Consider the following 27,498-nt stretch of genomic DNA (forward strand, 5'->3'; position numbering starts at 1 on the left):
CAAAAAGTCCTCCATGCCCAATTCTCCTATCTCAGAATGAAAGCCCAGAGGGGGCAAGAATAAGAGTTGGGGTCCTCCTTCTCAACAATGAATAGCAATCTGAAATTAGACTGAACCTGAAACTCATACCCTAGGCATTTAATAATAGTTAAGGGAGCAGATAGATTTTATTCTATCCTCTTAACTCTCTCTGGGGAGAGCAGAATAGTGGGTTCTCTCTGCCCTCCTGCTTCTTCTTTACTCAGTGAATAATCTCCAGAGAAGGGGAGGGGAGGAGAGGCCAGAACTTGACCTGAGGAGTTCCCTGAAGGCTGGTAGGGAAGGCTATGGCCTTCACCTCTTTTTACCTCTGTAGCTTAGGCTTGGGTATTCCTCAGGCCCCATTCTTTTGTCCAACAGGACAAAGAACACAAATCTTCACATACCTGGTTGAGTATCCCACCTGTACTCCCCCTGATCTTCCTGGTCAAAAGGGCTGCTGGGAGCACCCACTATTTGCAGAGGGCCAAGGGGTGACGATGACTGGCTGTGGAGCTTTGTCAGAGGGAGAACCAAGCAGGGAGGATCCTGCCCACTCCACGTGATGGGGAAGAGAGGAAATCATTTGCTTAGGATGGTGGTCGTGGAGAGTAGGTGAGAAATACTGAATTTGGACCTTTAAGATCATCTTGTTCAACCGTCTCTGTCTCTTCCTCCAGTTTTATAGATAAGAAACAGAGGCTCAGAAATGTTTTCTCCTAAGACCACAAAAAAAGAAGTAACAGAATATAAATATGGACCTAGGACATATCTTATTCAGGATTCAGTGTGCTTGCTCATTATACTAGCTACCTCTTTCAAATTGCAAAGATAGGATTTTATTTCCAGATTTCCTCTACCCAAAGTACTGTTAAAAATGCTTACCACAGTGCCTGGCACATAGTGCTGGAGAAATGCTTTTTTTTTCTCTCTCCCTTCCTTTTTTCCCCTTCTTTCCAGATGGGTGAGTGACTAGAATTGGTAGGCTTCTGATTCCTCATTCCACTTTTTGGTTTGGACGGGGCACTCCAAAAACTGGTTTTTATCAAGGTATGAGACTGGCTTTTGGGGCTCTCTCAGCACTAACCCACTTCCTCTCTTCTCACCATTACTACAATGATACTTTAGGTCTTGATTTCAATTAATAGCTAAGTCAGGAGACCCAGATTTGGACCCTAGTCCCAACACTCAGAAGCTCAGTTGACACATTTCTAATCTCAGTCTCATCATCTGTCAGTGATGTCTGGATGATCTCCAAGGACTGTTACTGGTCCTTCCTCTGCCCCCCGGGCCAAGCAGAATGCACCTTCTTTCTCCAGGTTAAATATCCCCAGCTCCTTCAGCTGATCCACAGACACACGTGGAATAGTCACCATCTCCTCAGTATCCTGGGATAAGGGCAGATCTGACAGACCCCGGCTCTTCCCAGAAGAAATTTTAGACGGCCTCAGTGCTGCAATAATCCAGCCACATCCCAGGGAGGTTAGGGCTCAGGCACCGCCCGCTTCCTGCGCTCATTTTAACAATGAGAGGACCTGGGTTGGCGCTTCCCATCCAGGTTCACATTTGTCCCGCGCCGCCAGTCCCTTCTGCTTCCCAAAACGCCCCTCCTTCTGGCGATCAGCTTGAGCTAGGTTTGAATCCATTTTCCTTCGACTGCAGGCTCAGTTCTCCACGCCTTCCTCTCTGGTGTCTTTGCTTATGGATTCAGGGAAGGGGTCTTGGGGGTCTGGTCTGGTCACCCTTAGCAGACGGGGTCTTGCTGGTTAGATAGGAGGGTCATTGCAGGGGTAACCAGAGGCCGGACTGATTACCCTCTCTCCAAACCCTCACACTTGTCAGGTAACTCCCCCTCTTCCCAAAGGATCCGTGGGGGCCCCAGAATAGGTCAGATGCTGAGAGGGAAGCTTTGGGCTTAGGTGACGCAGGAATCGCCTCGGTGTGGCTGGTTATTTGGGAGGGGCTCCATCCTGCAACGACCTAGCCCTTGGGAGCCGCCGGGATACAGGAGACAATCCAAAGCCTCTGGTAGCTCCTTCGGAGCGGATCTACCTGACCTTCTAGTCATCTCCCATACGAAGCCTCCCTGCCGATGTCGTTGCCCTCCGTGGGGCCACGTGCATCTTACACCATCCCTTCATTTTTTCCTACCTTTTCCAAGAAGCTCCCCCTTTCCCAGTTCTGGAGGTGGGGCAGAAAAGGTAGAGAGGCTGGACTCGGCATTCTGGATTTGAATCCTGCCACAGATACCTAGTAGCCATGGGGTCCTCCAAACTGAGGGATGAGAAAACTATTAATGCAGGTCAACTCCTCTTCAAAGAGCATGAGAAAGTTGCCCACCTTGAATCTAGAGGTCTTCTTTGCTCTATCCAATACATAGTGGGATGTGTCGAAAAGCATAGCACAAAATAAGATGTTCCACGTCTGTTGGTAGTATTTCTCAAATCATTCTTCCTTTTTTTTTTTTTTGCTGAGGCAAAAAGTTGGGGTTAAGTGACTTGCCCAGGGTCACACAGCTAGGAAGTGTTAAGTGCCTGAGGCCAGATTTGCACTCGGGTCCTCCTGACTTCAGGGATAGAGCCCTCTCCACTGCACCACCTGGCGGCCCCCCTTGCTTTTGTTTAAAAAAAGAACAAAGCATCCTGAGCCCCTATCCCCTCTGAGGACCAAAGAAATAGACAAGCAGGTTCATGTGACAGAGGAAAAAGTGGACAAACGTGCAGAAGGCGTCTCTGGCTGGGACACAGCAGCCTGCAATCTCTGGCCTCCCACGGTGACTCACCAGAAAAGACATTTTACCAAGTGAGTCTCGTGGGGTGCGTGTGTCACCCCGTGGGCCTGTGTCCCGCCCCTCCCCTGCGAGACTGCAACCTCTCAGCGGGCGCGCGCCTCTGTTCCTACTGTCTCTGACCATCTCCCAGCGGTCCTTGTACACGCGAGCGGGCGGTCAGTGAAGGGGCTGATCCCGAGAAGTTTGCTCCTGTGGCCGGAGGCGCCCGGCGCATTTCTGGCGCGTTGTTCAGGCCTGTCGGACTCCCGCTCCCGGGCCGGGCTCTCTCGGCAGGCGTGGTGGCCACTTCCTTCACCCACACACAGGCGCTGCCCAGGGTCCCACGGCCGGGTCTCTGGGGCCGCGGGTGATTCAGGATTCCGGACTCCAGGCCCGCCGCTCGCTGCCCCGAGCCCCCTGCTGGCGCGCCCACGCACTTAGCCAGCTTTATCTACCCTGGGCCTTCCTTTGCCTCGTGACTGTTAATGAAGAGGGAAACGAGGGGACAGACTTGCATAGTGTTACGGCTTACTTTTGGAGAGGAAGGCAGCCCTTCCTTCTGTCTGGTTTTCTCCCGGCCTTCTCCGGCTCACAACCCTCCTGCATCGCTGACATCCATCGCTCTGCCTGAAGCCTTCCGAAGAAAGAATTCCTCACTTTCCAAGCCACATTACTTCCAGGAGGAAGAACTGAAATAGTGGCTCCTTCTGACTTCTGGGGGTCAAAACAGCGTCACCTCCCTTCCCCCTTTTCTGGTTACTGGGAGGCCTCACAAACGCACAGAAAGGGAGGTTCTTCACGCACATCCAACGCTTCCATCACCAAGCTGACCCGAGACGGAGAGCCACAGAACACAGGAGGCAAGCCCAACCCAAGGGTGTTTGATTGTCACTTTAATCTCTCGCACACACGGCTGCATGCATTGTAAACATGATCATTAGGCCGGGGCTTTCATCTGTGTTTATTTGTCTTTAACATAAAAGTTACACATTTGAAATGTCTGTGGGGAGATGTCACTATTGGGATGGGTTAGTAGGGAATATATAGTACAATGTAACATGGGGAGGGGGCAGGGGCTTCGAGGAGGGGAGGCTCCAGATAGGAGCTGCAGGAGGAGGGCAGTGGCTCTGCTCGCCATCAGCCCGGGCTCCCACTGCCCAGCACACAGAGTGGCAGAAGAGGCTTACCTTTCTGTACAGAAAGGCAACAAATCCCGGTCCTTCTGTCCTTTCAGGCAGCACTTCTGTCCCCCCACCCCATCCTCCCCTCTCCCCTTGAAGAAATGAAATATGTATGGTGGTCCCAGGTCCATGGCACTGAGCTGGGGAATGGCAGAGATGGGAGGGGAACTCTGATGGCGGGGAAGAAGGAAAGCCCAAATTTTCACCAATAAATTAAAAAATACTGCACCTCACTCTATGACTCATGCAATGGGCCATGGACCAGGGACACCAGGAGGGATCCCTTTCCACCTATGCAGCTCAGTTGGGTCACCTGGGCTCACCAAGGCACAGGACTCAGACTGTGAAGGCCACAGGCCAGGAGAGGGGGTGGGAGGGCAGGTGGGCACCCGCCAGGCTGGTCCAAGAACACTCCCCCTGTCTCCGTGTTTGGGGCGGGACCTCTGCCGGCTCATTCAGAGACACAGCTGCAATGAGGCACACCCATCTCTCCACCATGGGGGACCAGGAGGTGATCCTTGCTCACAGACAAGTATCCAGATTGAGAGGGTGAGGAAAGGGGGTCCCTAACTCGTTAGCAACAGGAATGATTCTACAGCTGGAATTGACTGGGGGGTGGGGGTGATATTTGGGGTCTATTTTTGAAGAAAAAAACTTAAAAACCACACACCAGGGCCAAGAGTTGGAGATCAATCCCAACAGACTTGTCCTGAAGCCCAGGGTCATCTTACATTTCCAGAACCCCAAAGAGGGAACACCCCACTTAACACCCCCTTTCCCACCAGCACCTATTGGATTCACAAGCACTCAGCTTGGGGACATACACACACACACACACACACACTCCAACATTCAATGGGCAACCTCTCCCCCAACACCAGGGTATAGAGGCAGCTGTGGGAATGAAGCTGGAAAAAGATTGAAATGAAAGGACAACTTTGAAAGAGAAAACAGAAAGGAGAACCACCCACACAAACAATATTGTTAATGAGCCATCCAGACTACAACTTTAAATAATAAAGTGACTCTTTCAGAACCACCTCTAGGTCTGTTCAACATTTCACAGATTCCTTTTTTCTCTCTTCTCTATTTACAGGGAAAAAAAAAAAAAAGATAGGACTTCTAGATAAAAGATGCCCCAAGGCCCATGTTGGACGGCAAAATGAAGTGTCCTGGTTGTTTCTAAAAAAAAAAAAAAAACTCCTACATCTGTTTAAATAATCAACAGATGTAGATTTTTTTTTTTTGTTCCATTAATGTGAAAGCTGGGGCTGCAAGCAGCCAAAGCCCCTGAGGGCTGCTTGCCTCTGTTCCACAGGAGAGGGGGAGTGACACATGAAGCACCTGCACACGCTACACACCCCAGGTCATGGTTTCACCCATCCCAAAGCCTCCTGGTCTGCTTGTAAACTGCACAGGATGATCAACAGCAGGAGCCAGGAACCTCCTAGAAAGCCTTCGGTTCTGCTTGACCAAGGGGGTCTCCATCCCCTCCATAGCCCCGCTTCCCCCAACACATTCTCCCCAATTACGTCTGCATCTCTCTTTCCATTAGGTCTTTTCTGGCTTGTCAATCTAGGCAACCAACCATGTTTTCCATAAGCACCACAGAAAAAGTACTGATGTGGATTCAGAGAAATGCCCCAAAGAGAACCTGGACACATTAAATGACCAGTTGGGAACTTACACCATCCTGCCATGTCTACTTTCAACAGCCAAGCCTTCTTTCTCTCTGTTATATGACTTAAATAAGGGAAGGGGTTACCAAAAGTGAGTCTTGTTGAGAAAAAGAATTCTTCCTAAAGAGAGGCAAAAGCTGGTTCAATGTGCAACATAAACTTGGCAGGAGGGGCTCTGCTGGGACCAGAGAAGGGGGAGTTGTCCCAAGAGGCCATGAAGCATCCTAGAAGGAAGGAAATGGCAAGAGAAGAGGTGGAGAAAAGATGGAGGTGAAGTTTAAGGCACGCACTCAGCAGACCGGAACAGGACTCAGGATTGGGGGATGGGGGAGGCTCACAAATCTCTGGAGATGCCCAGGGACCCAGCTGGCTGGCAGCAGGCTGGTGAGGAGAAACAGGACAGGAGAAATGCCCTTCAGACCCCTCCTGCTTCCGATGGGACTCCACAAGGCAGTCTCCCTTCATTCCAGAACACAAGCCTCCAGAGCTGAAGTTGATTCAGGATTTCTTGCTCTAATAGTAGAGCCTGCCTTCCTGCAAGCCCCTCTCCTGACTGTGCACAGCTCCTAAGAGGAGCTTTACAGGAAGTAATACCTGAAGAGGCGCCTTTTAAGTGGGGGACGATGATAAAGTGTTAAGGGGAGTGGGTGGGGGGCTGCTTCCCCTGTCCGACCCGAGCTCAAGCCACTCCAAGGCTCTGGCTTTAGACCAAACTTCCCAGACTTTCTCATCCTGGCATCCCCTATTATGGACACTGACATTTACTCCACACTTTGGGAAGCCAGGGCTGGGATTGCCACAAGGGGATCCCGGTTCCTGGGAAACCCAGACCCCCACTGCTTTCTGCAGGCGTTTGACACCCTCTGCTATTGGAGAGCTGAGTCTGGGAGCGGACAAGAGACGGAGCCATGGCAGCACCAACCGGGGTCCCCGGCCAGATGGCAGCCCCCCATTTGGGAGAGCATCTCTTCAATTCCACACAGATCCAAAACAATCTCCACAAGGAGACCGGATCCTCCCTCACCCACACAGCTCTTTTGACAGGGACCCCTTCCTTATACCCAGGGAGTTACGGCTTAGGAAGGTCAAAGATCTAAGGTGGGGGGGCAGGACAGGGGCCCCCTCATTCTGCTGCCTCTTCACAGTGTGAAACAGGGCTTGAAGGCAAGCAGTCCAATGTCCATAAGGGAAAACACCAACTTGCAGACCAGTCACAAAGCCTGGATGGCCTCCGCTGGGGTCATGGAGTCTCCTCCCTCCAGGTATGGAGTGAGTTTGGTTCCATCTGGAAAAAAACAGAAGGAGCCCTGGAGAATTCCTTGCCACGGCTGGAGGAGCTGCCCGGAAGCTGCTGTCCATCCAGGTTGAAGGGGCTGGCCTGGCTGCCGCCCATCTGGGCTCCGAGAAGGGGGCACTGGCAGAGCCGGCTGGGGCATAGAGGGGGCAGGGGCGGGGAGAGAGTCATGTCTCGCCGCAGGGGCGAGCTGTCCAGTAACAGGCCCAAATGTCTATTCCAGTCTCCTAGCTGCCTTCGGCGTGTCTCCTGAGCGGCTCACTTGCTCGCTGCTCCCCCTCCTAGGTCTTCTCTTCTCGATCTGTTTTTCGCCGAGTTATGTTCCGGGGTTTGATTTTGAGAGAGAGTTCCCATAAAGCCTCCTCGGCTAGGTGGTCGCTGAAATCATTGAAGAAGTTCACGATGTCCTCATTTCTGCGGATTTCATAATGTCTGCAAAACCAGACACACAAAAAGCAGATATCAGGTAAGACAAGCAGCCTGGAAGTTGGGGTCTCCAGACTGGTGTCAGGGAGGAAGGGGGCAGGATATGACTTCTAAGGGCCCCTCTCTCTCAGTCTCCAAATGGCCTTGGCTTGAAGTTTCTAGGAGGCTTAGGAACCCCTCCCTCCCCCAAGAAATACTCTCATCTTCCTTTCCAGGAACTTTGCTTCAAAGCCTACCTGTTTCTGGGGAGTGGGAGGAAGGGGAAGGAAGGATCCCTTAGGCTGTTTGATATTTGGTAAAGTCACTTAACTCCAGAGCGTCTATTTTCTCCATCTGTAAAACGGGGAACCACCAGCTATAATGATGATTACGACTTATTTATAGGGACATGTAAAGATTTAAAAAGTACTTTTCTCACTGCAATTTTGTGAGTAAGAAGAGGAAGTATTACTACCCCTATTTTTGAGATGAGGAAGCTATGGCTCCAGAGAATTTGTGATTCAGTAATTTCATCTCTCCAGTAAGTTGAATTCTGGATCTAACTATTACCTGTGAGGAAGGACTGGTTACTAAAGTGAAAACAAAGGGGACCTTTTCCCTTAAGATTTGTGAAAGAGAACAGACATATGGCAATTGTATATGCACTCTGGATAGATCCTGAGAGGGTAGATCTCAAAGAGTTCAGAGAACAACTAGTTAAGAGCTGGTAACTAAAATTCCACAGGGGAAGTCAGCCCAGGAAGGGATGGGAAGTTTAAGAATGAAATTCTGAAACTACAATCACAAATAATACTTTCAGGGAGAGGGAAAGCAAAGATACTATTATGAATGCACAGGAAACTCACCACCCAAATTAAATCTGAAAAAAATATAAACAGAAAATGGAAGCAAGGACAGAGAATGAAGGACCAACACAAAACCATGTTACTTGGCCTTCTAAGAATAGTGACAAGAGGGCTCAAGAATGGACTGAGCAGGGGCTGGGGAAGACAGCTATGGTTACCACAAAGACTTCTGTTTTTCTAAGCTATATTCACGAAAAGAACAATAAAGTAAGAGGTAGAATCATTGCACTGCTTGGAGTGGATAAGATAATGGATATGGTGGAAAGAAGGTAGAATTGGTCAACTTGTATTGTTTCTGTTTTCTCTGTCAAGGAAAATAGTTTTTGGACTGAAAAGGGCAAGAAGAAAAGGCTAACAGTGAGTTGACACTCCACAAGAAGTAAGGAGACATACATGCCTTTTATGAATTCAAATCACTTGAATCTTATAAACTGTTGAGTACACAAAAGATTGACAGATGTGATTCCACTGTCAGTCAAAGGCAGAAAGAAAGACTCCCATGGCAGTCTGTCTTGGGTAGCAGGAAAAAAAAAATAGAAAAAAAAGTGAGGACCTAATGAATGGAGGATGAACAAACTGTGCTACATGAATGAAATAGAATAGTACTGTCCCACAAGAAAATAAAAATGAGGAATTGTGAGAAACATGAGAAGACCAATATGAACTTATACAGAATGAAGTAAGCAGAACCAAAGAACTGAAGGATAGTATCAACAATATTAACTAAACCATCACTAAAAAGGAACCAAATCCTAATGAACAACAGTGAATAAAAGAGAAATTCTTTCTCTCAGTAAAAATGTGATCACCGAGTAGCTTACTGATTTTTCTTTGTTGTAAAAGATGGTTTACTGCTGGGAGAGGTACATTGAGAGAGACACTACATAATGTATGCTGGAGATGATATGCTAGTGTCACAACAAAAGATATCAATGAAATTTTACTTTTCTTTTAAAGACCTAGCAAACACAACTGCTGAGCTTATGCCAGTGATCTCAGATCATCATGGAGAAAAGGATACCAATCTCAAGTGTCTATTTGGGGAGGAGGACAATCCCCTCCAACTTTTCAAAAAGAAAGAGAACAGTTGTCCAACTAGAGTCCAGTGAGCTTTACGTTGATGCTTAGCAAAATTCTGGAATGTATTATTCAAAAGGATGGTTAGTGAACATCTAGAAATGAAAGTTACAAAACAAAAAATCCCCATGGTTTCTTAAAGTAAATATCATGCTATCACAAATCTTATTTATTTTTCTCCAACGTTTATAAGTACCTGGTTGATCCCAGGAATGCTACAAGTAGATCATGGCATAATAGGATCATGGGCTTGAGAGGCTATCGAGTCCTATTCCCTCATTTTACAGCGAGATTAAGTGACTTGTACAAATCATACCAGATAGTAAGACAGGATCTGAAGTAAGATCTAGACTCTCTCCATTATACCATTATACCATGTTGTCTCCCTGACTGGTGATCTTTAATAGCTCCATAATTACTTGGGAAGAAGTCTTCCATGGGGCATCCTGGGAACATGTATTTAGATCTTGCTACTTCATATTTTATCAGTTACTTGTATAAAAAGAGAGATGGTATGCTGATAAAATATGTAAATGATACAAAGCAAGAAGGGACATCTAATAAGTGAGATGAGAGCCTCTAGATCCAAACAGATGATAGGCAGAATAAAACAGTGAGCTGCATTTGAGATGAAGTTTAATGGGGACAAATACAAAATTTTACACTTGGGCTAAAAAAATCAGCTTTATAAGTATAAGACTGGGAAGACACGACCAGAACCACAAACCAGTGGTTCCTCTGGGGGAAAAAAAAAAAGGGGGATCTCAGGGGAACTGTGAGCTCAATCAGCTAACGGGAGTGATATGGCAGCCAACAAAGAGGTTAGACTATATTAAGAGAGAAGTACCATCTGGAAACAAGGAGAGCTTAGTGTCCTGAGATTTTGCCATGATCAGACCACTTCTGGAGTTCTGGGCTCAGTTCTGGCTGCTACATTTTCAGAAAGGCTCTGGATGTTGGAAGGCATCCAGCAGCATGGGGCAGGGTCTTGAACCCCTATGCAATGAAGGAACTGGAAATGCTTAGTCAGAAAAGGAGAAAAGAGGCAGAAACACGATGGCTGTGTTCCTCCAGACTCATCCCACTTGGATCCAGAGGAAAGGACCAGGAAAAGTAGGTGGATACTGTGGAGAGGTTAATGGAGCTGCCCCAAAGTGGGATAGGCTGCCTGACCACTTGCTTAGTGCCTTCTCAGGGAATTCTTGCTTGAGTGGGGGCCCCTTCCAGTTCTGTGACCCCCCCGTAAGCCCCAAGACTCCTGACTCCACGTCTATTATCTCATGTAGTCCTTTCAAACCACACTTGCCAAAAGACCTGCACTGAATCACAAGGACCAAGTGAAATAACATGAAAAATGCTCCAGAATGCCCCAGCTCTCCAGGACTACCAAGCCAGAAAAGCTTCAGGGCTAGACCCCTTCCCCACTGCTAAAAGGGCTTTTCCCAGGCGGGGTCCTCTGCTGAGGATACTCATGAAATCATATCCCCCACAGAAGGTGAGGGGGGGTCTGCACTGGTGGAAGGAGGAGCTGTCCCCGAGGACATTGGGAGGGAGTGATGGCTAGCAGGGACCGCGGCCAGAACTCACGCCTGCTGAAAACATCTCATACTGTCCAGGATGTTGAACTGCTGCCAACGCTTGGAAAAATTCACTTTCCCGTCAATGTAGTCTGGGTTTCCAAGGTGAACAAAGGTGAGGTCCTGCAGGATCAGGCCCCTAGAGTGACAAACAAGACATTTCCTTAGTGGGAGTGGGAAGGGCCAACCGGACCCACGAGACGTTCTGGGCGATCCAAGCGCTTGTGGTGGTTATCTGGGGACGTTGGTCACTGCTGTCTGGTTGGCCGTACTGACTTATTACAAAGGAGGGCTGGGGACAGGTGGGGTGGTGGGGATGGCAGTCTGTGAATTAACTGGTGGGCAGGGCTGCACAAAAGACATTAAGAAAAGAAGTAATAATGAAATGTTAATAAACGTACAGAAGAGAGCATAAGACTATTGAGAAGAAGACAGACAAACAGAGCAGTTTTGTTGGATTTTTACCACGTGAGACTGAACATGGGGATGGGGATTGGACCTGTGATTTCACTGGCATAGCAAATTTCCTCTACCAACTCAGATTAGAACCTTTCCTTCAACCTGAGCCTTGAGAGAGCTGCCCAGAACACAGAGAGCTTAAGTGACTTGCCAAGAGTCACACAGTAAGAGTCAGAGGTGGGTCTTGAATCCAGGTCTTCCTGGCTTGGAAGCCAACTCTCAATCTACTATGTAACAGCTATCTCACTAAATGTAATCTAGTATACTAAAGTATACTTTAAAAAAAAACTGCAAATTGAGTTAAATGGAAATTCAGCTTCATATACAATCCCATTCTCTATTCTTTGTATATTGAAATGCTCATGTTTGTTGAGTTTATAATAAAAGAAAATTCATGTTAAAAAATGTGTCCAACGAAAAACTCCGTGACAGGCAATTCCTATCTATTTTTGTCATGACAAAAGAATAATAAATGTATTTGCTTTCATATGTACCTCTTGTATGTGTTCTTGGTTCATCAATGAGAGTTTTTCTTATGTTGTCTTCCAAATTTTAATCACCTTGTCTAGCAGCAGTAGCTGCTGCTCCCTTGGAATCCGAATCCTGTCTCTGCTACCCTGCAGTTGGGTGACCATGAGAAGCTCACTTTACCTCTCCAGGTCTCAATTTCCTTTTCATAAAATGAGGAATTGTTCTAGATGCTCTCTAAGGTACTTTCCAATTCTAAATCCTATGAGGTCTTTTTGAGAGGCTGAAGGCCCATGAATGGCTCTGATTAGTAAACAAAGGGCTGGGTACCATTCATAACTCAGTTATTCTTATCACGCTCACACAGGCTTAACTACAGGGAAGTAAACTATGTCCTTGTAGTGGTAACCACTTTACCAGCTCTCTGTGGTTGCCTATAAATATGTGGACCATTAAGTAGAATGATTTCCCCATTTAACTGGTAAAATCAGGTTTTAAAGTAAAGGAGGGAGGAAAGAGGGAAGAAAGATACATAATAAATGATAATGGAATACAAACAAAAAATTCTCAAAAGAAATGTAAAATATAAACAACCATTTAGAAAGTATTCAAAATTACCAAAAATCATAGAAAAGAAAGTGGAAACAAATGTGTTCTCTCATAAATGAAGCAAAGACAACAAAAGATGAAAAAATTTTGTATTGGTGGGGATAGGGGAAATAGGTCCAGTAATTCATTGCTAGTGGAGCTGTGAAGTGGCTCAGGGATTCAGGAAAATGATTTAGAATTATGCAAGAAAGGCAACAAAATGGATCATATTCTCTGGTCCAGTTGTTCTCATTACCGAGGTCATACGGTAAGGTAATTACTAACCAGAAGACAAGACCTTTTGTTATAAAACGATTCCAAACAGAAATTTGGGCAAATGTAAAAAACTAGAAACAAATATTCAATGACTGGGAAATGACTGAATAAATGATGACGGATAAATGTAATGGAATCACTGCATCATAAGGAATGACAGCCAGTGATCATTCAGAGATATGGGAAAACCCATATGAAGAGGTCCAAATCTAAAAGACCAATATATACAATTATTTCAGGCAGCTAGTGTCTCAAGGGTAGAGCACTGGACCTGGAGTGAGGAAGAACAGAGTTCAAATCTGGCCTTAGACACTTAGTAGTTGAGTAACCCTGGGCAAGTCACTTAAGTTGTTTTCTTCAGGTTCCTCAATTGTGAAGAGATGCTGTGAGGATGCAATGAGATATTTATAAAGTGTTTAGTATAGTATACTATAGTATATTATAGTATAGTATACCTTGGTAGTATGTAAATGATTATTCCCTACTCCAGGTAAATGGAGAAAACTTTAAATAGCAAAAAAAATTTTTTTCCTGAAAAAAAAAAAAACAAAAAACAAAAAACCATTGATTACCTTACTTATACACCAGACTTCCATTTACAAGTACCCTCAGCTTGGGAAAGTTGCAAATTTTAGCAACTACAACCATTTTTATTTTACTGATTTTAGAGGATGCAATTGGAATCATGTAGGGCAGGGGACCTCAAACTTTTTAAATAGGGGGCCAGTTCACTGTCCCTCAGACTCTTGGAGGGCCGGACAAGAGTAAAAACAAAAATTTTGTTTTGTGGGCTTTTAAATAAAGAAACTTCATAGCCCTGGGTGAGGGGGATAAACATCCTCAGCTGCTGCATCTGGCCCGCGGGCTGTAGTTTGAGGAGCCCTGATGTAGGGGTTTGTATGTATGTTGACACGCTACCAATAAAATATTTAAAGATGAAATAAATTGGAGGGAGGGAGGATTACATGAGCAATGAAGATTGGGCTCTTCCACCCTGAGGGAGAGCATGATCCTGGGTATCACAGCTATATTCTCCTTCACTCAATGGTCTGAATGTTTGGAGCCCTTTGAGGGGCAATAGGAAAGAATGACCTGAAAGAGCTCCCAGCTTCAGGGACATAAGGGGAGGCAATTGTGTCTGTAATGACAACTTAGCTCTAAGAACAGTCTAATAACCCCAGGAAGAGATTCATGAAAGGACTTGGTGATCAAAGCTGGTGCGCAGGGGCCTTTCCTTTTTAAATAAGAAAGAATCTTATTTAAAGGTTCAAATGTCTTGGTCTGAAGCTGTAATTCGGGGTTCTTATGCAGGAAGGGATGGAGGTCATTGTCTCTCCCATTCAAATTTCTCAAGTTCTGAGCCCGAGAAAGATACTATGATACTACTCACAGATATGGGATGCACGGAGGTTCCACCTCAGAAAGAGCCGCCCGATAGGCCCGGAAGGAGGAAGAGCTGTCAATCAAAGTGCAGTACTCGGCCAAGCCCTGGGGGAGGACACAGTGGGAGGTGACAACCAGCACACTGCGGTGGGTGAGTGCCACGCTGCGGCAACGAGCCTGGTTACTGACTGCTGGGCAACCAAGGGCCCACGGCCTGAAACTCCATTTCCTTGTCTGGATGCCGCTGGCCAAAGTCCCCTGCGTCTCACATCCTGCACTTCATTCTAAGATAGCCCCAGCTGGGGCACTCCAAGTCCAGAACAGCCCAGCTAAGAGCCAACATTTCCCAGGCCAAAAATCCTCGTGTACTTGAGCTCAGGCCATATATGCCCAGTTAGTGTGAAGTCCATGAAATCATGGCTTGAGCTGCTAGGACCCTAGTTGGTCCTGCTCGGGCCCCCAGACACTCCCAGGCACCCTGGAGCCAGTGCTCTAGGTGTTCACTTATCCATCTCTTTAATGCGTGCCACCAATGGCAGGGCCCTGTCATCAGACACCCACAAGTACAAGGTGACTCTAGCTGGGGGAAAGAGACATGTTTGGGGGAAGTTTTCCCTCTCTCCACCAGCAGTCATTCTGGACCTCATTTACCTGAACGCCATCTCCTCCAAGAAGCCTTCCCTGATCCAGTATCCCTCACTCAGTGGCCAGTCCTGCCTCAGTTCAGGCCTGAGACCTCGGCAGTGGGCTCCTGACCGGGCTTCAGCCTCCCTTCTCTAAGCCAAACTCTTCACAGCCCCCAGAACCAACATTACTGAAGTGAGGCTCTGACCACGCCGCTCCCTTGCTCAAGAAGCCCCAGTGGCTCCCCTGGGATCAGGCTCAAGGACAGACTCTTCTGGGCCACTCGGCACTTCCTGGTCTGGCCCCCATCTCCCTTGGCTGCATCGTGTTCCCCGAGCCGGCCTGAGTGCTGCTCTGCATCCCGACACCCCAACTTCTCTGTCGGGACTTTTGCCCAGGACGGGGCCCTGCCTGGGGCCTCCTCCCTGCTCTCTGGCATCTGTAGAATCCTTCGCTTTCTTCGGGCCTTCACCATGCCCTACCTGAGGCCCATCCTGGTCTCTCCTAACAGCAGCGCTTCCCACCCGGGGCATTCAGTGCAAATTCAGTCATGTCACTTCCCTCCTCCTACAGGTCCCTGACATCTCCCTACACCTTTCCAGCCTTCTTATACCTGATGAGCTGAAATTTGCTCTTCCTGAAGGAGAAAATGCCCTCTTCTTCCCCTGACCTCTGAGTGCCGGCTGATTCCTAACAAGGCCCCAAGGGGGCAGGGCTGGGGTCTCTGTGCCTTAGGATGACAGAGGCCACCTCCCCGGTTCATTCAGTCAGTCAGTACTTATTAAATGCCTGTGGTGTTCTGTCTCTCAGAAAGCCCAGTTTCCCTGGAAGTTTGGGACAAAACCATCTCTTCCGGATTCTCCTCCCTCCCCTCCCCCCACATCTTTTTTGGAGAATTTACTTCTGTTATCTCCAAAAGAAAATTCCATTCATTCTTTTCTCTGCGTATCACAGTACCTGGTACACAGGAAGCACTTAATAAATACCTGCTGTATATATGTATTGCTGTATACAATGGATTCATTGTATAGAGAGAGATTCTGAAAATTACATACTATCTTGTCAGCTCTTGCAGGCCTGGAGCTACCGAGATCCCCTAGCCCATGCCTACCATTTTACAAAGCAAGAAACAGAGGCGCAAGAAGGTCCCAGGAAGGAATGTTTGCTGACTCAACTAATAAATTTCACCATCGACGTTCTCTACTTTGTCCTTCCAACATTACCACTGCTTATTAACTGTCTGTGTGTGGGGGAGTACCATGTTAGGCCCTGAGGGAGGCTCAGAGATTAGCCCCGAGGGGATCGGGTTCCTCTCTTTCTCATGAAGGCCTTGTGTATAGTGAGTCTGCAGGTGAATGACTGGCTTCTTTCTTACTTGAGGATTATCAAAACTCCAAGGGCAGAGGCCCCTGCCCAGCTCACCTCTGAGGTCTGTTTTTGCCATTCCAGCCTCCGGATGGGTGCTGAGTCCAGTGCTGAAAGGATGGCCAGATAGGAGTTGAAGTTATTTAGCTTCCTCAAGTGCTACAAAAGGAAAGAAGCCTTGGTTACTGGGGTGACTGTTTAATGACAAAAAACTTTCTTGCAACCCAAAGCTGTTTTAAAGAATAAGCAATATGGGCTACAGCTAGACCTGCATTACCTTCATGATCTTGATAAATTTCAGAAGCAGCCGTTCTCTGTCCTGGGCTTTTTCTTGCAACATGATTATTGAACGAACCCTGTGACATTGGAGTAAAAAGGAGCCTGAGGTCACTCTAATTTGATTTTGATTCTGGGCATCCAATCAGCAGAGATGTCCTTCCTCCTACAAGACCATCCATCCATCCATCCATCCATCTATCCCTTCCTCTTTTCATTTATCCACTTACTTACCTGGTGCTGACTTAAAGTCTGACTGGCAAAGAACACTATATTAAACCCCATAAAGGAGCTTTTTAAAAAAAGAGAAAAAATTCTATTCCTGTTCGTGAGAAATTTACAAGTCAGAAAGGGAGATGATGTATTAGAAGACTAATGCAGAGAAACATTTTGCCCATTAATGAAGTTGAGAAGATGCCGGGTCATCTGTCAGTGGTTTAGAGATATTTAGATGTCTGACTTCCTAGCTTCAGGCTAAGACCAATTCTTCTTTGAGAAGATAGGAAGTACTTTAGTACACGCCACATAGAATGGCTAAGTGTTCTTTTGTTTACCAAGAAATTCGAATCCTATTCGATTTAGGAGATGGCTAGTCCCTTATGTTGGCTCTGGTTTCTCTGTTGTTCAAAATTACATGCCTATAAGAGTTATTTAGGGAATTAGAAAAAAATTCAAGATAATGAGTGCCATTACTTCATACTTTTTTTCAAAGTATTCCCAGATGGGCATGTGCAGGAGGAGGCTCAGGGGATGTGGGTCTGTGAAATGCAGAGAGAAAAATGAAGGTGAAATGCTTTTCAGCGGCCGATGGCCTTGTACTCTTCCTTACCAATAGGACATGTTATTAAAGTGCTCAGTAAACTGTGTCAAGTTAGGGCTCTTCTCTTCATTCTGCTCTTTTGCCCAAAGCAAAACTTCTGGGATCTGAAAATATGAAATACATATGACAGTTGGAACACCTGGATTTCCCCTCCAACCCAGAGTCCTGCCGGCCCCTCCCCTGACAGCTCACAGTCTGCCTCCAAAGGGATGGGGCAGACCCAGGCTGGGCTTCCAGCTTCCTCTGGGCCTTCCTTCCCTCTCTCTCTCCTCCGGGGACCATGTTGGGCTCCATACCTCTATCTTGTAGAAGAGCTCAGCATCCAACAGTGTCAGCTGCTCAGCAATCTCATGGCTGTGGAAGTCATGCAGAGTCCCAGGCCTGAAAGAGAGAAGGGGGGGGGGGGGAAGGGGAAAGGAGTCTGTGAGCAGTCCCAGAGCTGCGGGAGGTTAGACCATGAGGGGCCATATGATATAAAACCTGGGTGCAAACAGAGGCATGACCTAATCCAACTTGTTCATTTCTCCCCTCAAGACCCAGGGTTCGGTTCCAGCCTCCCTGATCCTTGCAGCCAGGAGAGGTCACTTGGGTGATGAATCTCAGTTTGTCTCTGCCCCACTATCCTGACTAGAAAAGGACCTTTTCCCTTTTTCCATGACTTTCTCCCATGCATACCTAGCTTGCCCCAGCCCCACTAGACTAAAAGGACTTTTTTACATGCATATCCTATAAGATATATCTAATCACAGAGATTTTCCCCAAGCCCATTTTATCTAAGATTGCCCAATTTTCCTGCTTTACCCAATTCTCCAGTTCTTTCCAATTTTCCCTTCTCATATAATTTCTCACTTTTCTCCCTTAAGGAGAAGGCCTGCAGGGTGTGTCAATCTTATCCCTAGTCAAAGCCTGAATAAATGCTCTTTACTTGATCTGGAAATGGTTTGAGCCTGAATTCTTTCAGAGATGACAATGCAGCCCACACCCCAGCACCCCAATATTTTAGGCATACTCCAGCATGGGAAGGTGCTCCAATACAGTTCAGCATTCTGGGGATGCAGCAGGTCTCACCAACCTTCCTGATCACTGTTCATAAAGAATAACAGCAACTGGGACTGGAAGGAACTTCCAGATAAGGACACTTCTAATGTTTGTAAATGTATTTTTACAGTAAATTTACTTAACTACTTTTCATTGTATATCTAGATAAACATACACATACACCGTGTTTCAAAAGTATTCATGTGCTGTTATTGTGCTTAAATCCACACTAAGATTTTTTGGGACACTCTGTATAGAAAATAACTCATTTTAGAGGTGCTTATAATCTAGTAATGATCATATTGGAGGAAGGCAGAAAGACTGAAGTGTTGCCTCGCACATGGATAGTGTGGGTGATCCTGAGCAAGAGGCTTAATCCTTCTCCCAGAGACTCCTAAAGCAGCATTATATTGTAGGAGCAATCTGGCAAACACAAGGGACCCATCTCTAGAGGACTCTTGCTGTGTGGGCTCTTTAAAGCAAAGCTTCTTAAACTGTGAGTTGTGATCTCATATGGGAGTGAACGTGAGGGATTGTGAAGAACTTTGCAACAATAAAATATTTCTGAACTAAATGACCAAAAATTAATTTAAAATCAAATGTGCAATGAATCTAAGGTGTATCTGGCAGTATTTTACATCTTCACTGCAGCAGTGGTTCTGAACATATAACTTTGCACGGTGCATGCATAAATGCTGCCAGAAACACCTTGGCTCAGATTGGAGATGGGATTGCATAAACATTTCTTGAGTGAAAAAGGGTTGAGAATGGAAAAAATTTAAGAAGTTCTGCTCTAGAGCACTTAAGTTTCAGAATGCAGTACCTGAAGTGGGGCATGTTGGATGGGAAAAGGCTGCTGGAAAAACAATGACGGATGGTTCACAATTTTAGAACAGGAAGGGATCTTGGAGGTTTAATTCTTTTACTTTATAACTGAGGACACAGAAGCTCTGTGAGGCTAAGAGGAAGGCACAAGATCTTCCAGATGGAATCCCATCCCAGTGCACCGGACTGCGTCTCTCCTGGCTCGGGCACTAGCAACCTGGAGCACTCAGTGGGCATATGCTCTAAGACAGGCTGGGCTCCTCACCTGGCAGCCACTCCTCGAGCAGCCAGGGGCTGGTCCGAGTTGGCACACTTTAGCATCTTCTTTTGGTTCACTTTGTCCAAGATATTCTTCCGGAGGACCCGGGCAAGGCTCAGCTCCCCACTGCACACTAACCGGAATACCAGCTCCATCAAGAGCTTTAGGATCTCTTCAGTTAATTCCACTAGGCTGCAGTATGACAAAGATCAGACCCACATCAACCAGAGTCACTATGACATACAGATGGCTGTCTCAGAGAAGTAGCTAAAATGGGGCACCAGGGCCAAGGCTGGCCTTTCAGGAGAAACAGTTAAAGCCATTGGGGGTATTCATAACCATGAAGATGGGGAGAGAAACAGACTTTGAGTGGCACAGGCTGTGAGAGGAGATCCCCTTGAAATCAGAGGGAGGGCAACAATGGCATTGCAAAAAAAAAAAATGTTTGTAAATTGCAAAGGCAGAAGAACTGAATATTACTGTGGGCACCGGATCTGAAGCTGGGAAGGATCTTTGTGATCACAGAGTCCAGCATCCTCTTTTTATAGATGAAATCCAGAGAGAAAAAATGATTTAGTCTACAGTCACATAGGCAGTGATCAACAGAGCCAGCAATGCTGGGACAGCTTGGATTTGGGGGTTTTCCCTCCTCTTCCTCACTTCTAATTTTCAATTATGTTTTCAATTAGTTCTTGATGGCTATTTAGGTCAATTCAGTTTATGTAAAAGGCTAAAACTCTGAGTAGATGCACTGGAATCAGACAACCAAGCACTTAAGGTTACTTACCCATTGGACAATACTCTATTAGCATATGCTTGGAAAATGGCCTTTCCCACTATTCTGTGCTGGCTCGATCTTTTGGTGTATACAGAGAATCGTAGGAGGGATTAGGGGGTGGAGTAAGACAAGCCAGAGTCACTTTGGAGGAGGAGAGGAGAAGGGAAGTTGTGGAGAGTTTGTATCCATTTCCTTCCCTTCTCCACTCCCCCTTCCCCCCTCCCCCCTCAAAGACCAAGAATAAAGACCGAGAACTTTTGCTTATCCTGACTCCAGCTGATTCTAAGGTATCCAGGGTGCTAACTTGGTCTTCACAAGTTTAAAGAACATTTATTGAAGATTCACAATGTGCAAGATTCTATGGGTACAAAGATAAAAAGGACCATAAGGAGCTCCCTGAAGGACCTCACAAGATGAAGCATAGAGGTGCTACAAGACTAGGCCGACTATAACTACAACGGACAGCTCCCCAGTGCTCAGAGACTTCTGAGAACACAATCTTAGCAGCTGCAAGTGGAGTAGAGAGTTCAGGAACAGCTTCATGAAGGAGATGCCATCCAAGTGAGTTCTTGAACAAAGGGAAGTAGAGGAGGAGAGCCCTTTCAAGGCCTGGGAGCAAGATTGTGGGAGAGTGTGAGGAAAGATGCAGAGGAGATAAGAGTACAGAGCCTGGCTTATAGCACATGTTTAACATATTTTCATTCATTCATTCAAAGGAGATGGGAAAGAGTACAAAAAATAATTAATCCACTTTGGCTTAATGATGGGCTTTGTGAAGGGGAGCAGTAGTAGATAAAGAAAGGCATGTTATAGACAGACCACTGAGGCCCTTGATTGTGGGGAGAAATATATATTCTTTTTTGGAATGCAGTGGAAAGCTGCCTGAAGATTTGAGAAAAAAGATGTGATCAGTTGTTAGGAAGATTACACTGGTGAGAATGGTGAGAGGGAAGAAACATCACATCTTGGAGAGGGTAGAAGGAGTTTCTGGGCTGCCAAGGTTGGCCTGGGGCTTCTTGGATTATCTTTCCGCTTGGGCACTTAGTGTGTTACCCTCGCATCACACCTCATCTTTGATTTATTTCATTTGAGAATGTTATAGGGCAATGTTCCTAGCTAAGAGAATCTGTGCTATTGATGATAATGCCCAAGAGAACTCTGGGGAGTTCTGTTTTTTCCCCTGGATTTGCAATCTTCTACCACAATTAAGAGGGGAAACCTTCATGCTCTTTTTACAGTCTCTCTTTTGCAAATAACTCTCCATCTGTTCTGACCTGCTGATCCTTCAAACTTATTATGCCCCCAAACAGACTTATTGACTTCCCTCTGAAACTTGCTCCTTCACCATATTCTCCACTTCTGGGGGGCAGAAGGGATCTTTCAGTCACCAAGACACAGAAGCCCCTAGTCAGTTTTCTTTCTCTTATCTTTCCTCTTATTTCATATAAGCTATCAGTTGCTAAGTTCTATCAATGCTACCTTTGAAGCATTTCCTACATTTTTTAATCCTCCTTGAATTATTTTTTTAGGCTCTCATCTGTCCTTCTCAAATGACTAGAATAGCTTCCTATGCAGACTTCTTGCTTCTGTGCTTCCCTAACCTTCCTCTCCAACCACCCCAGAATGATCTTTTCTGTCCCACGATGTTCGCAGGATCATCTGGCTATTCTTTGCCCCCGATCATATTCTGCCTTGTAGCATATTTATGCATTTAGTTCACTATAGTTAGTTGTATATTGTTACAGTTATGCTAGATGGAGATTATGAATTTCTTGAAAGACAAATGTTTGTTGCAGATATCTTTACGGAATACTTAGGTGCTTAGTAAATATCTGTTAAGTGAAGGAATGAATTCCTTTTCTAGTATTAATGAGCTTCATTACTCTGGCTGAGGAAGGTCAGCTCAATACTCTCTCACAGAACAGGTTTTAGATAGGCCAAATTATCATATGAGTGTATCTTTAAAGGAAGTATAATAGCCTACTGGGTTTAGCACTATGAACACAGTAAAGATACAGGCCCTGTCTCCAATTAGTTTCTATCCCTAGCAGATAAGTGAATAGACAAAAGGAAAAATGAGAAGATAAAGTAATCAAAAGACATTAGAGCTTGCATGCCCTAGTAATGAGACTCTATAGTCCTGGAAACCAGGACTAGTATGTAGAGGTGCAGACAAACGTAGGGGCAAAACCTCCCAGAAGGGGAAATGTCACAGAACACCCCAAATCTAAAGATTTTGCCTTTGGCTTGTGTTCTTTCTTCTGTACCCAATCCTGCTTCCTGATGAAAATGAGGGGAATCAGAATGCTTACCACAGTTCATCCACTACCCGCACCAGCACGAAGAAAGTATTCTTGCTGACTCGCTTCTTGAATGTGTCTGGGAAGGGGCAGAACTTCTCATATGTGGAGCATGTGTTAAGGAAGTTAACTCTTTGTTTTGAAACCTTGCAGGACTCAGAGAACTCAGAGGACTCTTTCTAGCTGGGCTGTTCCTGACAACCAAATCAGCTTAGTTTTTAGTGAGATGAACTTCTAGTAAGGCCGGAGGCCGGAAAAGTCAATCCAGTCTTATGGGGTCTTAGTGTCCAATTCTGCCTTAAGAATATAGAGGATACAGAGAAGAATCAAAATGAAAGCTACTTTTGAAAACTCCTGAGGGGAATGGGCAGCAAGTGGTGTGTGAGGGTCTCAATCCCGTGTCCTGACCATAGATTCTTAGGATCAGAAGGGCCTCTGGATCCAACCTCCTACCCTGTGTAGGAATGTATTTTAAATTTCCAGAGAAGGGAAGCTCATTGTCTCATAAGGCAGCCAAGTCCACTGTTGGACAGGCTGATGCCAACTGTTTTCTTGAGGGGAGACTCAGCACGGTCTCTTGCCCTAGATCTGGACAGATGAACTGGCTTTGAATACCCCGACTCTGCTGCGGGCTACCTGTGTGATTTCAGTCTGGGTCCCAATTTCCTCATCTGTAAAAAGAGGGTATTAGCCTTGATGATTTTTAAGCTTGTTTCTAACCAGATTGGCTCTACATTTCTGTGACTCCCCAAACTCAGGAGTTACATAGCTCAAGACAACCCTTGAGCTACCCGGAGACATTGGGCTCCCCCTAAGTCATCTCTTCTCTAGGCTCCCTTGACCACGTTCTGGGAGGCGTCATCAAAGCCTCCCGCTCTCAGTCCCCTTGGTGTTCCAGACCCTCTAGATCCCTTGCCAAAAGGTATATATATCTAGATAGGCACCTAAGACTTCAGGACAGGCAAGGGTTCTCAGCTGGGATTCTGTGAACCTGTTTTACAATCATTCTGATAACTCATATCTCAGCCTGATTGCTTTCCTTTGCCATCCTCTGTGTTTTATTTTGTGTATTTGAAAAGATTATTCTGGGAAAGGGTCCAGGAGTTGCAAAAGATGGAGAAGCTCTGCTTTGAACTATGAGGTGGTACTAGACTCGTAGTCATGGAGACCAGGATGAAGACCGTACTTGTGCACACTGAGATTTCTGTGGCTCTCTGATCCTTGGCTTCCTTCTCTATAAATGGAGATGGACCACGAGGCCTTAGAGGCCCCTTCTAGCTCTACGGTCCTAAGACTAACTCTTGCAGAGTATGGTGAGACCATCACCTCATTTTGTTCTTCAAATCTGGGGCTGAGGGGAGCTCTGTGCCTCTGATGCCAATAGTGTGGTAGGTAATTCCTGGTGTGGAAACTCCTTGCACAGAAGTGTATCCAAAATTTGTTTAGAACTGATAGCAGAAAATTGCCTGGGGCCCAGTGTAGAATCCTTTTTCATTACAGGTCTAGGGCAGAAGCAGAAGATCCCCTAAGCTTTTTTCTTTAGCAGCTGTTATCACCCAGCAGGCTCCTGTTTTGGCCTTTAGACCAAGTAAAATGACCAGGCCTTTTTTATTCATATCAATGACTGGCACATTAGATTTCGCTCAGAGGATATGTTTTTAGGCTTCAAATTTACAAGACTTAAGGCAATTTCAACAGATTTGGGATGGGAAAAGCCACCTACATCCAGACAGAGAACTAAATGTGGATCCAAGTGTAGTATTTTCATCTTTTTTTGTTTGTTTTTTCTCATGATTTTTTCCCCTTTTAGTCTTATTTTTCTTGCACAAGATAAATATAAAAATATATTTAAAAGGATTGTACATACTTAACCTAAAAAAATAAATTAATAAATAAATAAATTTACAGGATTTAAAGGAAAGCCAGCAGGGAAAAGCTACTCCCAAGAGAAGATATTACAGAATTGGTGGGTGGAGATACTGAACTAGTGAAATAGCAGGGTCCCAGGGCATAGAAATGGTCAGTGGCAGGAAAAGATAATGCTGAATGTTGGAGGGAAAACTGGGACACTGATATATTGTTGATGGAATTGTGAATGCAGCCAACCATTCTGGAGAGTGATTTGGAACTATGCTCAAAAAGTTATCAAACTGTGCATACCCTTTGATCTAGCAGTGTTTCTACTGAGCTTATATCCCAAAGAGATCTTAAAGAAGGGAAAGGGACCCATATGTGCAAGAATGTTTGTGGCAGCCCTGTTTGTAGTGGCTAGAAGCTGGAAACTAAGTGGATGCCCATCAGTCGGGGAATGGCTGAATAAACTGTGGTATATGAATGTTATGGAACATTATTGTTCGGTAAGAAATGACCAACAGGATGATTTCAGAGAGGCCTGGAGAGACACGAACTGATGCTGAGTGAAAAGAGCAGGACCAGGAGATCATTATATACTTAAACAACAGTACTATATGATGATCAATTCTGATGGACATGGCCTTCTTTGATAATGAGATGAACCAAATCAGTTCCATTTGTTCAATAATGAAACTATACCCAGCGAAAGAACTCTGGGAAATGAGTGTGAACCACAACATAGCATTCCCACTCCCTCTTTTTTTTGTCCATCTGCATTTTTGATTTCCTTCTCAGGTTATTTTTACCTTATTTCTAAGTCCGATTTTTCTTGTGCAGTAAAAAATTGTATGGACATGTATACATATATTGGATTTAACATATACTTTAACATATTTAACATGTATTGGTCCATCTGCCATCTGGGGGAGGGGGTTGGGGGAAAGAGGAGAAAAGTTGAAACAAAAGGTTTTGCAAGGGTCAATGCTGTAAAATTACCCATGCATATATCTAGTAAATTTTATATATATACACACACATACACTAAAAAAAGAAAAGAAATGGTCAGTGAAGTGGGATTCTGGCCTTGTGTTGAAATAACTGCATCTATCCAGCAGATGGAAGTATTGAGCTACGAGGCTACAGCCACCACAGCTTCCTGGGGAAACAACAACTCAGGGAGACTTGAGGTCTAGGAAGAGACAAGGAAGAGGGCTGTGGGCTCTGTGGGCAGCCCCACAAGGAGTGGTCTCTGGAAGCCCCAATGGAGAGAGGAGCAAATGGTCCTTATCATTTGTTTTTCATCCAGAGCTAGGGTTTCACCTCTGCTGCAGGTTGTGCCTCTGGGAGACCCCTTCTCCCATGCAGCCCTTCAGATACCTGGAGAGAATGGTCACCGCCAAGCCTCTCTTGCAGTCCAAATGCTCCCAGCTACCCCATCTCTGCTCATTCAGTCAATGGCTGGGGAAGAGCTCAGTCTAACTACTCTTATGATACCAACTCATTTCTCTAGGGCTTTCTTCAGAACAACCTCTGGTAGCCCACGGCTGGAACCTACTGGATCTGAGAGGACCACCCAGCAGGGCCAAAGCTTCTAAGTCCTCGGAAGGGCTTGGGTGTGGACATGTGGGTGGGTGGGAGGCAGAGGAGAGTACTCACACAATTGCCAGATTATCTAGAAATGATTATTAATTAGCCAGTTTGAACCACTTCCTGTCTTCTCTAGAAAGATCACTTCTGACTGTCCAAAGTTAAGGGGGTTGAGGGGAGATAGGGTAAATAACGCTCTGCAGCCCCTCCACCTCCTCTCTCAGGATCTCTCACCATTTTAGAGTGAGAATTCTAAGCAGACCTGACACCTCATGACTAAGCAAGCTTGGAATGATGAAGATGCTTACAACTGCCAAGACTAAGGCCAGTCCATGTGAGCATTTACAGAAGCTCAGAGCTAGAAGAGACTTCAGAGGTCATCGAGCTTAATCCTACCTGAACCACAATTCCCTCTTATCCCTGACAAGCAGTAATCCTGGCTTTTTCTGAAGGCTGTCATTGCTCATTACTGCCATTATACCATGCTGCCTTTCCAAGTTAAATCCGCCTTCCACATTTTATTCTTCAAATACCTGAAGATGACAATCACATGTCCCTCCCCAAGTCTCCTCTTCCTAAGGTCCTTCCGGCCAATCCTTGGATGGCACGTTTTTAGGGCCTTTCTAGCCATGATAGCCTTTCTCCTGCAGAGCCTCCAGACTGCACCTCAGCTCTTTTAGATTAAGCTCATGATGCAAAGGTGGCACAAGGAGTGGGACATGGCCGAAACTTGTGTTCCCCAAGACAGACCACGTTGAAAACTCTCTTTAATCACCACCCCCTGCCTAATAGAACCTTTCCTTCTCAGCCCCCTCAGAACTCTGCAAGTGGGGAGTAGGGGATGGGAAAGGACCCAAACATTACTGAGAGTAGTATATAAAGGATATCTATACTGTAGCTTCTTAATGAGCTCCTCAGGGGTGATAAATGTCCTGTAGGTTGTCAAAAAGGCTTCACAGTACAAAACCAAGTCTAAAAAAGAGGGAAAAAAGTGATCATTCACCAGGCCATCACATGACAACACCCTATTAGTTCTGAACTCCTAGTCCCCAAAAGAAAAAGGACCCCCAAAGTCTTAATTCACAGGGTTAAAGATTTAGACTTAGAAGGAACCTTAAAAAATATTCAGACCAGTGGCATCAAACACTGACTTAGACAACCATAAAGTTGCATTATTTGTGTGGTACTGTACTGAGTTATTTTGTTAACATTTTCTGGTTTCATTTGAATCTGTTCTGCTGGCTTGCTTGCAGCCTGGCGCCTTTGATTAGCTTAGACAAGGAAACGGAAAGAGGGGCTAAGTAAATGTTCATCTGGGGTCTACAGGTTGGAGAGGGTGTGGAGCTGGGCCTCCACTGCAAACTGACCCTCCTCTCTTTCTGTGAGGTTTTTCTTCTTCCCTGGGGGTACTTCTCTCATATCCCAGCTCCTCCTAGGAGGGCAGTGTTTCTATGAGCATGAGAGAATCAGGCATTTCTGTGCAGAGGATGGGAGGCTGAGGTCCTGGAGATGGACCTGCTGGAATAAAAGCTCCCAGAGGACAGGGACTCTTTCTTTTTTCTTTTTTTTTTTTTTTTTTTTTTGTTGAGGCATTTGAGGTTAAGTGACTTGCCCAGGATGACATAGCTAGGAAGTATTAAATGTCTGAGATTGGATTGAACTCGGGTCCTCCCAACTCTATCCACTGCTCCGTCTAACTGCCTCCTTTTTGTCTTTGAGTCCCTAGTGCAC

At 45.7% G+C, this 27,498-nt stretch overlaps 1 protein-coding gene across 1 annotated transcript in view; it reads right to left on the bottom strand.

Annotated features, from left to right (window-relative positions):
- Positions 1 to 3,664: 3,664 nt before the first annotated feature.
- RAPGEF1 (Rap guanine nucleotide exchange factor 1) overlaps positions 3,665 to 27,498 on the bottom strand; it is a 182,067-nt gene continuing 158,233 nt past the window's right edge. Inside the window, exons 17-26 of the mRNA XM_051980218.1 lie at positions 26,651 to 26,739; positions 22,339 to 22,427; positions 19,255 to 19,440; positions 17,423 to 17,507; positions 17,136 to 17,230; positions 16,308 to 16,386; positions 16,088 to 16,189; positions 14,049 to 14,146; positions 10,878 to 11,006; positions 3,665 to 7,374 (exon numbers count right to left, since the gene is read on the bottom strand). Coding sequence (XP_051836178.1) covers positions 7,224 to 7,374; positions 10,878 to 11,006; positions 14,049 to 14,146; positions 16,088 to 16,189; positions 16,308 to 16,386; positions 17,136 to 17,230; positions 17,423 to 17,507; positions 19,255 to 19,440; positions 22,339 to 22,427; positions 26,651 to 26,739 — 1,103 coding nt within the window. The 3' untranslated portion in view covers positions 3,665 to 7,223. The remainder of the gene's footprint in view (positions 7,375 to 10,877; positions 11,007 to 14,048; positions 14,147 to 16,087; positions 16,190 to 16,307; positions 16,387 to 17,135; positions 17,231 to 17,422; positions 17,508 to 19,254; positions 19,441 to 22,338; positions 22,428 to 26,650; positions 26,740 to 27,498) is intronic.

This window comes from Antechinus flavipes, chromosome 2 (genome assembly GCF_016432865.1).
Source record: "Antechinus flavipes isolate AdamAnt ecotype Samford, QLD, Australia chromosome 2, AdamAnt_v2, whole genome shotgun sequence".
Lineage (NCBI taxonomy): Eukaryota > Metazoa > Chordata > Mammalia > Dasyuromorphia > Dasyuridae > Antechinus > Antechinus flavipes.